Source organism: Lithobates pipiens, unplaced genomic scaffold (assembly GCF_037356315.1).
Source record: "Lithobates pipiens isolate NorthernLeopardFrog02 unplaced genomic scaffold, aLitPip1_a1.2 Scaffold_23, whole genome shotgun sequence".
Classification (NCBI taxonomy): Eukaryota; Metazoa; Chordata; class Amphibia; order Anura; family Ranidae; genus Lithobates; species Lithobates pipiens.
Window position 1 is genome coordinate 172,119,846 of NW_027507785.1, and position 12,061 is coordinate 172,131,906.

A 12,061-nucleotide genomic window follows, 5' to 3' on the forward strand; every position below is an offset into this window, starting at 1 on the left:
GGAACCTGAAATTATTTCTATTTCTTACAATCTATACATATAGTCTGTTACAAGAAAACAAACAGCATTCCACCATATAAAAAAGCATTATGTTTTCCGTCCCGATTTATTCGACATGTTTCGCCTAAGCGTCTTCTTCAGGAACAAGGGACTCGGAGTGTTCAATCCAAATAGAGAGAGACATATTGCATTCTAAATATACATACAAAGAAAAAATCCAACAATCAGTAAAGTAAATTACATACAATATTAAGGAAATATAAAGAGATATAAAGAGTATGTCTGCAAACGTGTGGCTCAAAACCCCATACACAAAAGGGCCTTATGGACAGAAACCCACCCCCTGCTTTTATACAAAGCTAAATATCGCATATTCCCCTTACCTCCAAAAAGAGGAGATAAACAACAGAGGGGTCAATTCCCATCAACACAGTTCCCCATCACTCTCATCCCCCGTAGTGCCAAAAGTGGTCCAGTGGAAGGCCAGCTAACCCATAGAGAGGGGTAAAGTTGCTAAATGTATCCCTGAAAGATATAAATTCATACCTGAAATTACATCAAATGACCCAAAGTCCATATTAAAGTAAATAGATAGAGAGAAGGAAGCAAAAGAGAAACCCAGACCAGGTTAAAACTCAGGGACTGCACCTACCTCCCACTCTAAAAGCTTGACAAGAAGTTAAATCACGGAGCTCGGGAAAAGGGCTAAAGCCTAAAGTTAATAACTGGCACCAGAATCTATAAACAAAAAATTTTTTTTAAATAATATAATACAACTTATCAAAAAGTACAAAGAATACACATGTTAAAGTGAAGACCCGCAAGGAAACATAAAAGACAAACACAGCTTCCTGAATATTCCTCCAATATACAAAAAGTATCCCAAAGAACACCAAAAATATGGCCTCTCACCTGTAAAAACGCTGAGTTGCTAACACAGTATGCCCCAGAGCTTCCTAAAAGGGGATCTGCCCCGCCTAAACGGCCACACGCACCCCCAAGGGAAACAGGCATAAGGCAGCGAGCAAACCCAAACCAACAGTCCAGTATATATACCTAAATTAGAAGACAATAATTGTACAGAGACAGATAAGAATATTGAAATGGGCAACTGACCAATTAAAGATAAAAAATGGCCAAGATCAAAACGAATTTTTACCTGTGAGTATATACGCACGCATACCCCAAGCTCTAAAGCACTCCCTGCTTAGCACATGGCAAACCGGGTTTAAATAACCCTCTCCATGGCGCCAAAACGTGACGTATGATGTCACAGCGTGATGACGCCACGCGGACGCAAAGAATGGACGGCCACGAGGCATAGATTTACCCGCCGGAACCGAAGTGAACGATGCGCCTGCCTAGACCACAAGGAGAAAACCATCTCCCTGCTGACACCTCCTAGCCAAAGAAAAATAGACCAGAAGGCGGGGAATATCACTACAGAGGCTGCGCACAGGCTTCGGAGAACTATGTCCCATAGGGAACATCCAAAACAGGCCCATAGGGAAACATGTCGAATAAATCGGGACGGAGAACATAATGCTTTTTTATATGGTGGAATGCTGTTTGTTTCCTTGTAGCAGGCTATATGTATACAGTAGACTGTAAGGAATAGAAATAATTGCAGGTTCCATATGTCTGTGTTTTTATAATGTTTAAATAAATATAATTTTTTATTTTAATGGATTGTAATGTGTTATATGCTTGTAATTGGTACCACAAAGTCCCCCTCTCTTTTCCAGAAATCTGTTCTGCACATAACTCTAAGCCCTTGTACACACGGTCGGAGATTCTGACGGAATGTGTCGGACCGTATTGTCGGATAATCCGACTGTGTGTGGTCTCCATCGGGCTATTTCCGTCGGTATATCCGACGGACCAAGTTTCCCAACTTGTCTATAAAATTTTCCGACAACATGCTCCGATCGGACATACTCCGATCATGTGTAGCCTACTCTGACGGACAAAGTGCCACGCATGCTCAGAACAAATTCCTAGACCAAAGTTATTGGCTACTAGCCTGAACGTAGTCCCGTCGTAACGAAATAAGGTCATCACGTTATGTACAATCGGATTTTCCGACAACTTTGTCTGACCGTGTGTATGCAACAGTTTCGGACAAAATCCGTCTGACAAAATCCAACGGATTTGGTTGTCAGAATGTCTGACCGTGTGTACAAGGGCTTAGGGTCGGTGCACACTAGGACGACTTGTCAGGCGACTTAGCCGCCTGACAAGTAGCGTCCCGTACAATGGAACTGTTCTAATCGGAGCGATTAGTTCTAATAAGTTGCTCTGACTTAGAAAAAGGTTCCTGTACGACTTTAGGGGCGACTTGCATTGACTTCTATACAGAAGTCGTTTTGCAAGTCGCCGCCTGGGTCGCCTGAGGCAGTCGCGCTGTAAGTCGTGCTGCCTCAGTGTGAACCGGACCATAGGGCTCATGCACACAAGGCATTCGAAAAAACGAGCTGCAAAGCCACTACCAACAGCAGGAAATAGCAGCTGTAAAAATATGCTTTTAGTATCTTTTTGTATTTGCGTTAATGCACATTTAACCGTGCTAGCTTTTAGCGGCATTTCTCTGCCTGTATTCAAAATCAGTTGTTCCCTATGAGAGCCCATTGATTTGAATAGAAGTCACACCAGAAGTCGGATTATGATGATCCGACTTGCAGTGTGACTTGTGTGCCAAGATCCATACCAGACCCTTCCCTCTGGTATGGATTTTAAGGGGAACCCCCACGCCACTTTTTGTTGTGAGGTTTCCCCTTAAAATCCATACCAGACCCTTATCCCAGTATGCAGCCCGGCAAGTCAGGAAAGGAGGGGGGGCAAGGGAGCACACCCCCCCGGACCATTCCAGGCCACATGCCCTCGACAAAGCACTTTGTCCCCATGTTAATGGGGACAAGGGCCTCTTCCTGACAACCCTCGCCATTGATTGTCGGGGTCTGCAAGTGGGGGGCTTATCGGAATCGCGGATCCCGAGCCCCCACCCTATGTGAATGAGTTTAGGGTACATCATTACCCTACCCATTCACCCAAAAAAGTGTCAAAAATAAAAATAGGGTATGATGGTCGGTGACGAATGATGTCACCCGTTGCCTCTTGCCCCTATATAAGTATTGGCACACTGAGGCTATAGCATTACACCAGGAGAGAGCATCAAGAGAACATCGGAGGGAAAAGATAGTGGGAAAATACAGTGGAAGAAGACAGTGAAGAGAACCAGCATAGGGAGAAGACAGTAAAGAGAGGCAACAGAAGTCATCAGCAGTGAGAGGAAAAGAACCGGAGGATGAAGACATTGCTGGAGGGAGAAGCAATCAGAAGGAGAAGAGACACCTGAGCTGCTTTAATAAATGAATTTGTCAAAAACCTGTGTACTGTTTTTATTTTTGACACTTTTTTGGGTGAATGGGTAGGGGTACGATGTATCCCATACTCATGCATATAGGGTGGGGGGCCGGGATCTGGGGGCCTCCTTGTTAAAGGTGGCTTCCAAATTCCGATTTGCCCCCTCGCCCGCAGACCCCAACAATCAATGGTCAGGGTTGTCGGGAAGAGGCACTTGTCCCCATCAACATGGGGACAAGGTGCTTTGGGGCAGGGGGGGGCAGGCCCCCCTGCCCCAAAGCACCCACCCCCCCCGTGTTGAGTGCATATGGACTGGTATGGTCCAGGCAGTCTACACACAGTATAGTATTGCAGTCCTTGTACTATTACTGGTTTACTTTGTAGCCAGCAACTGTTTAACCACTTCAGCCCTGGACCAATTGTCAGCCTAAGGACCAGAGGTCTTTTTACAATTTCGCACTGCACTGCTTTAACTGGTAATTGCGCGGTCATGCAATGTTGTACCCAAACGAAATTTGTGTCCTTCTCTCCCCACAAATAGAGCTTTCTTTTGATGGTATTTGATTGCCTCTGCGATTTTTATTTTTTGCGATATAAATGGAAAAAGACCGAAAATTTCGAGAAAAAAAGATATTTTCTACTTTTTGTTATAAGAAAAATCAAATAAACTCAATTTTAGTCATACATTTAGGGCAAAATGTATTCAGCCACATGTCTTTAGTAAAAAAAATGTCAATAAGCGTATATTTATTGGTTTGCGTAAAAGTTATAGCGTCTACAAACTAGAGTACATTTTCTGGAATTTACACAGCTTTTAATTTATGACTGCCTATCTCATTTCTTGAGGTGCTAAAATGGCAGGGCAGTACAACCCCCCCCCCCAAATGACTCCATTTTGGAAAGTAGACACCCCAAGGAAATTGCTGAGGGGCATGTTGAGCCCATTGAATATTTATATTTTTGTCCCAAGTGATTGAATAATGACACAAAAAAAAAGAAAGTTAACAAAAAGTTGTAACTTAATGATATATTGCTCACACATGCCATAGTTATATGTGGAATTGCACCCAAAAATATATTCTGCTGCTTCTCCTGAGTACGGGGATACCACATATGTAGGACTTTTTGGGAGTTTAGCCGCGTACGGCATTCCGAAAACCAATCACTGCCTTCAGGATTTCTAATGGTGCAAATTTTTGATTTCACTCCTCACTACCTATCACAGTTTCGAAGGCCATAAAATGCCAAAATAACACAAAACCCCCCAAATGACCCCATTTTGGAAAGTAGACACCCCAAGGAAATTGCTGAGGGGCATGTTGAGCCCATTGAATATTTATTTTTTTGTCCCAAGTGATTGAATATTGACACAAAAAAAAAAGAAAGTTTACAAAAAGTTGTCACTAAATGATATATTGCTCACACATGCCATAGTTATATGTGGAATTGCACCCCAAAATATATTCTGCTGCTTCTCCTGAGTACGGGGATACCACATATGTGGGACTTTTGGGAGTTTAGCCGCGTACTGCACCCAGAAAACCAATCACTGCCTTCAGGATTTCTAAGGGTGCAAATTTTTGATTTCACTCCTAACTACCTATCACAGTTTCGAAGGCTATAAAATGCCAAAATAGCACAAACCCCCCCCCCCCAAATGACCCCATTTTGGAAAGTAGACACCCCAAGCTATTTACTGAGAGTCATGTTGAGTCCATGAAATATTTTATATTTTGCCACAAGTTGCAGGAATACTACATTTTTTTTTTTTGCACAAAGCTGTCACTAAATGATATATTGCTCACACATGCTATGGGCATAAGTGAAATTACACCCCAAAATAAATTCTTCTGCTTCTCCCGAGTATGGGGATACCACATGTGGGGGACTTTTTGGGAGCCTAGCCACGTACAGGACCCCGAAATCCAAGCACTACCTTCAGGATTTAAATATAAAACGCTACCAAAAAAACTGTTAGCGATCGCAGGGATCAGGCTTGACTCTGCGAACGCTGCAGTTATGTGTTTAGTGTTTTGTAAGTGACAGTGATCGATCGATACTGCACTTGGGAGGGCTGGGCGGGGGGGCAAAACGCAGGTTCCAGCAAGTGATTGAATAATGACACAAAAAAAAGTTAACAAAAAGTTGTCACTAAATGATATATTGCTCACACATGCCATAGTTATATGTGGAATTGCACCCCAAAATATATTCTGCTGCTTCTCCTGAGTACGGGGATACCACATATGTGGGACTTTTTGGGAGTTTAGCCGCGTACTGCACCCAGAAAACCAATCACTGCCTTCAGGATTTCTAATGGTGCAAATTTTTGATTTCACTCCTCACTACCTATCACAGTTTCGAAGGCCATAAAATGCCAAAATAACACAAAACCCCCCAAATGACCCCATGTTGGAAAGTAGACACCCCAAGGAAATTGCTGAGGGGCATGTTGAGCCCATTGAATATTTATTTTTTTGTCCCAAGTGATTGAATAATGACACAAAAAAAAAAGAAAGTTAACAAAAAGTTGTAACTAAATGATATATTGCTCACACATGCCATAGTTATATGTGGAATTGCACCCAAAAATACATTCTGCTGCTTCTCCTGAGTACCGGGATACCACATATGTAGGACTTTTTGGGAGTTTAGCCGCGTATGGCACTCCGAAAACCAATCACTGCCTTCAGGATTTCTAATGGTGCAAATTTTTGATTTCACTCCTCACTACCTATCACAGTTTCGAAGGCCATAAAATGCCAAAATAGCACAAACCCCCCCAAATGACCCCATTTTGGAAAGTAGACACCCCAAGCTATTTACTGAGAGGCATGTTGAGTCCATGAAATATTTTATATTTTGCCACAAGTTGCAGGAATATTAAAAAAAAAATTTTTTTTTGCACAAAGTTGTCACTAAATGATATATTGCTCACACATGCTATGGGCATAAGTGAAATTACACCCCAAAATAAATTCTTCTGCTTCTCCCGAGTATGGGGATACCACATGTGGGGGACTTTTTGGGAGCCTAGCCACGTACAGGACCCCAAAATCCAAGCACTACCTTTAGGATTTAAATATAAAACGCTACCAAAAAAACTGTTAGCGATCGCAGGGATCAGGCTTGACTCTGCGAACGCTGCAGTTATGTGGTTAGTGTTTTGTAAGTATCGTGATCGATCGATACTGCACTTGGGAGGGCTGGGCGGGGGGGGAAAACCGCAGGTTCCAGCAAGTGATTGAATAATGACACAAAAAAAAAGTTAACAAAAAGTTGTCACTAAATGATATATTGCTCACACATGCCATAGTTATATGTGGAATTGCACCCCAAAATATATTCTGCTGCTTCTCCTGAGTACGGGGATACCACATATGTGGGACTTTTTGGGAGTTTAGCCGCGTACTGCACCCAGAAAACCAATCACTGCCTTCAGGATTTCTAAGGGTGCAAATTTTTGATTTCACTCCTCACTACCTATCACAGTTTCGAAGGCTATAAAATGCCAAAATAGCACAAACCCCCCCCCCCCCCAAATGACCCCATTTTGGAAAGTAGACACCCCAAGCTATTTACTGAGAGTCATGTTGAGTCCATGAAATATTTTTCAAGTTGCAGGAATATTAATTTTTTTTTTTTTTTTGCACAAAGTTGTCACTAAATTATATATTGCTCACACATGCTATGGGCATAAATGAAATTACACCCCAAAATAAATTCTTCTGCTTCTCCCGAGTATGGGGATACCACATGTGGGGGACTTCTTGGGAGCCTAGCCACGTACGGGACCCCGAAAACCAAGCACTACCTTCAGGATTTAAATATAAAACGCTACCAAAAAAACTGTTAGCGATCGCAGGGATCAGGCTTGACTCTGCGAACGCTGCAGTTATGTGTTTAGTGTTTTGTAAGTGACAGTGATCGATCGATACTGCACTTGGGTGGGCTGGGCGGAGGGGCAAAACGCAGGTTCCAGCAGGTATCTGGGCTGATCCCGCTAACAATGCGTTTTTTTGGAACCCTAAACTGCTGGGGACGCTAGTATAGATCTGATCAGATCAGATATTGTTCTGTTCAGATACTATACCACTACGGGAGGTGTATGCTTTGCGCGTGGGTGTTACCGGTACTGGCACTAACCTATTTCTGCCTGGGGCGACGCAGACCCTGACCCTAAAACCTAATTGATATCACCCGCCGGGTGATCAGGGGGTTAAACCTTTATTGGGTAATAAATGGTGGGTGCCCTGATGCTATAAAAAGCAAACTAACTAACCAGAGTCACCCGTAACACTTAAACGGTGATCACTGGTGAAAGGGTTAACTAGGGGCAATCAGGGGGTTAAATTCTTTATTAGGTAGTATATGGGGGTCCCTGGCGCTATATAAAAACCTGACGGGGAACCTAAATAACTAACTGGCTAACCAGCGTCACCAGTGGCACTTAGACGGTGATCGCTGGTGAAAGGGTTATCTAGGGGAAATCAGGGGGTTAAAACCATTATTGGGTAGTATATGGGGGTACCTAGCGCTATAAAAACCTGGCGGTGAACCTAAAAAAATAACTAGCTACCTAGCGGCACCAGTGACACTAATGCAGCGATCAGAAAAACGATCGCTTAGTGACACTGGCAAAAGGGGGTGAAAGGGTTAACTAGGGGCAACCAGGGGCTTAAAACCATTATTGGGTAGTATATCGGGGTACCTAGCGCTATATAAACCTGGCGGTGAACCTAAAAAAAAACTAGCTACCTAGCGGCACCAGTGACACTAATGCAGCGATCAGAAAAAACGATCGCTTAGTGACACTGGCAAAAGGGGGTTTAAGGGTTAACTCTAGGGGCAATCAGGGGGTTAAACCTTTATTGGGAGGGGTAGGGGGCTACCCTGGACCTAACACTAACTGCCTTGACAGTTTTTACTGTCACAACTGACACTAAATGCAGTGATCAGTAAATAAATGATCACTGCAATCAGTGACACTGTGACTGGGAGGGGGGGGGGGCGATCGGGGGGGTGATGGGGGGGGATTTGTGTGCCTATGTGTACCTACATGTCAGTGTAGTGTTGGTGCACTTACTTTCTCTGTTCTCCTCGCAGTCCGGTCAAAAAGACCGCCCCAAGGAGAATGACATCACTTCCTCCCTGCCTGTGTTTACAATAGACAGCGGGGGAAGTTTCTTATTCGCCAGGAGCGATCGAGAGGGGATGGCCAGAAACCAACGGCCATCCCCTCATCCCAGATCGCTCCTGAAGCGAAACGGACCGCCGCATCCAGTGGGAGGGGTCCGATCGGACCCCCCACCCGCTGGACGGCAAGCACGTACATGTACGTGCTTGTGCCTGTCGGTGCCATTGTGCCGACGTACATTGTCATGCGGCGGTCCTTAAAGTGGAAGTAAACCCATGGATTTAAACAGTTAAAGAAAAAAAGGCATGCCGGGAATGCTAACTGCACATTGGCTGTGCTCTCAGCCAAACTATCAAACCATCCAATGGCTGGTGTCATAACGAATCACATGTGCAGCACCATAGCAGTTGAAGATTAAACAGAGGCAAAGATGGCAGCTTCCTTGGCTGAAAACAATAGGGGAGTTTACTTCCACTTCCACTTTAAGTGGTTAAACAATCACTTTGGTCAGGAGTAGGTAATAAACTACATATTATAAAGATTGTAATAGTTAAGAATATGTAATAGTACCCCTTCCATTGCTGGTCAATGAAGAGGAGTGGAATGGGAAAAAAAAACACCCCTCTGTTGGTGGTCACTAGCAGTGGTCTCTTGGTCTTAACAAATATCTAAGACTTATAGACAACATTTCTCATAGGTTCTATCTCTATGTATTTAGTCATCTTGGTTATGGGATATCTAGTGATAATAAATCAAATACAAATGGACCTGCTAATTTTCCTGCTTTGATTTACTACAGAAAGTGACAACGTTTACCATGACATAATGGTTTAACCAAGGTTTATATACCAGTTTCAATAAATAAATTTACAGTGACTCCCAAAATATTTAGTATCTAAGTGCAATAAGCACATGCACTAGTTTTAAAATAACTACTATATATTTCAGGTTAATACAAAATAAATATATTCCTACTGAATAGATGAATGTATAACTGGTTATGGTGGTGTGGGGTAAAATAGATTTTACCTCCTACTTTGGGGGGCATGATGTTATAATATCTGTGTTGGTGTTTAGGAAGTGGGATCAAATTTTTGGCCTGTCTCTTAAAAGTACTTATTCTGTGTTTGTGGGTATATTGGCTTGGTTTACAAAGAAACCAGAATCACATTTCAACCACCCCAGCTAATGGGAAGTTGGTAATATGTCTAGTGAGCCAGTTTAGTATTGTTGTGGGTGGGATTAAAGATTTTTCTTTTATTACAAAAATAAATAATACTTTGATAAAGAAATATTCATATCAGTTTGGTTATTTATTTTATCCCTAGACATCAGTCATGTACTCTATGCTCTATTAGAGTTAATAGTACTGTTTTGTGTTTCTCTGTTCTAGCTTGGAATGGTTCTTCTGGAAAACAAAAAGAAGTTGCCATAGTAAGCTCAGTTTCAGGAACTGTTGGCCTACTTTTGTCTGGTATACCATTTGCATATTTATTAAGTTACCTGCGTAAAAAAAGTAAGTATATTTCACTGCTTTTAAACAGATTATGTAAAATAACTTATTATTTTAAGTTAAATTTAAAATTGACTTTTGACATTTTACACATTTAACGTTTGACAAGTAGTGTTGGGGACCAGTTCGGCCTGAGCATGAGTTCGGGCCAAACATTGGCTGTTCAGCCCATTCCTCGAACACCTGAATTTGCAGGGTGTTTGGGTGTGTGTTTGCCCGGTCAAGTGCCTTGCAATGCTGCACAGTGCATATTGCGCCCTGATTGGGCAAAGTTTTTCCCAATCAGGGCACAGTATAAGTTAAACTGTGGCATCCTTAACAACCGATGAGTCATCAGCTGTCAATTGGTTTCCCAGCTGACAGCAGCTGAATATAAAAAAAAATACTGGTTAAAAAAAAAAAAGAAGAAAAAAACACCAAAATTAAAAACGGTGTGGAGTCCCCATCACAAAAACCATACCAGACCCTTATCTGGGCAAGCAGCCCGGAAGGTCAGAAAAGGGGTCGGCAATGAGTGAGCAACCCCCCAAACCATACCAGGGCACATTAAGTATGAAGTGCTTGTGTGCTACTATGGACCTCACAACCAACAAAAACGAATATGCAAAATAAATTACAAAGAATAATATATCACCCTAAAAACACACATGAAAAAGCTGCAACCATTAGCAAGTTACCTCAACACTCTAAAACAAGTAATGATAATAAATAATGTGTGCTAATTCAAGGAGCTAAGCAGACAAAAAAAATAAAAAAAAGACAAAAATGCAGTAATGTGCGATAATATGTGATAATGTTATGAAACAATGATAAAGTGCGCTAATTCAAGAATATATGCAGCAAAAATAGACAAATATGCATCTTCAGGTTTTCTAGGGTAAGGCTGAATTTTGAAAATGTCTAATCTTTATACTATAAACACATTTTTATTCTATAAAGATTTAAATGTGTTCCTTTTACCTAGAACACATGTAACTTTCCTTTTCTGAGGGTTCAGTGATTTTTAATTTGTGGTATTTAATCTTTTGCTGTAGCAGCATCTAAATGGGAACTTTTAGCTACAAAGAGGTGTAATATCATACATAATTAAACTATTAATTATACACAGGAAAAAAGTTTGTATACTTTAAACTATTTCCATTTTCACTACTTGGGTCTACTACTAGAGCAGGGGTAGGGAACCCATGGCTCTCGAGCCAGATGTGACTCTTTTGATGGCTGCATCTGGCTCTCACCTCTCAATCTGCGGATTGCATGGTGTGCCGATCCGTGGATTGAGCCCATAGGAAAGACTGCAGCTTCGGCTTAGCTCCGGCCATCTTGGTACACCCGGCGCAGATGAGGGGCGCGCTGACGTCATCATCACCTGCCTCAACTGCTTGTGGATCTGCCTGCGTGTGTAGTGGTGAGCAAGCAGACAATCGTAGGGGAGATGTGGATATTACAGTGGGGGAGATAACGTGGATATTACAATTATAATTGAAATTAGTCGATTAATCGATAAAAAATAAAAAATTTGTTTTAAACATATTGTATGGCTCTTGCGGATTTACATTTTAAAATATGTGGCATTCATGGCTCCCTCAGCCAAAAAGGTTCCCTAGCCCTGTACTAGAGGATCCCAACCACATCAGTAGACACGTTACCCTCCATTCATTCTTGTTAGGTGTGTTGTTTGTATGTGTGTGTATTTTCCCAGCTTGTTAATTGCTTTGTCCACAAGTGACACAATGCGTGGAATTTTCCCTTTAGAAGAATTTATTTTTCATTCAGCTGGTAAAATAACATTTGTTGGTTTGTAAACAAAGACCAGTTTCACATTAAAATGATGCCCCTCTACTGGGCTTCAGGTGTGTGTGAATAAAATCACCCCATTGTTCAGATGTGGGTTTGTGCTCTTTTTACAAACCTACCGTATATACTCGAGTATAGGCCGACCCGAATATAAGCCGAGGCCCCCAATTTACCCCCAAAAAAACTGGCAAACTTATTGACTCGTGTATAAGCCGAGGGTGAGACATGCCTGTCCATCCCTGTGTGTGTGTCCG

At 42.2% G+C, this 12,061-nt stretch overlaps 1 protein-coding gene across 2 annotated transcripts in view; it reads left to right on the top strand.

Moving 5' to 3' along the window:
- The window catches only part of LOC143928026 (E-selectin-like), a 360,097-nt gene that overhangs the window by 314,391 nt on the left and 33,645 nt on the right, over positions 1–12,061 (top strand). For both annotated transcript variants that reach the window (XM_077452609.1, XM_077452610.1), the window contains one exon: positions 9,894–10,016. In XM_077452609.1, the coding sequence (XP_077308735.1) occupies positions 9,894–10,016 (123 nt within the window). The remainder of the gene's footprint in view (positions 1–9,893; positions 10,017–12,061) is intronic.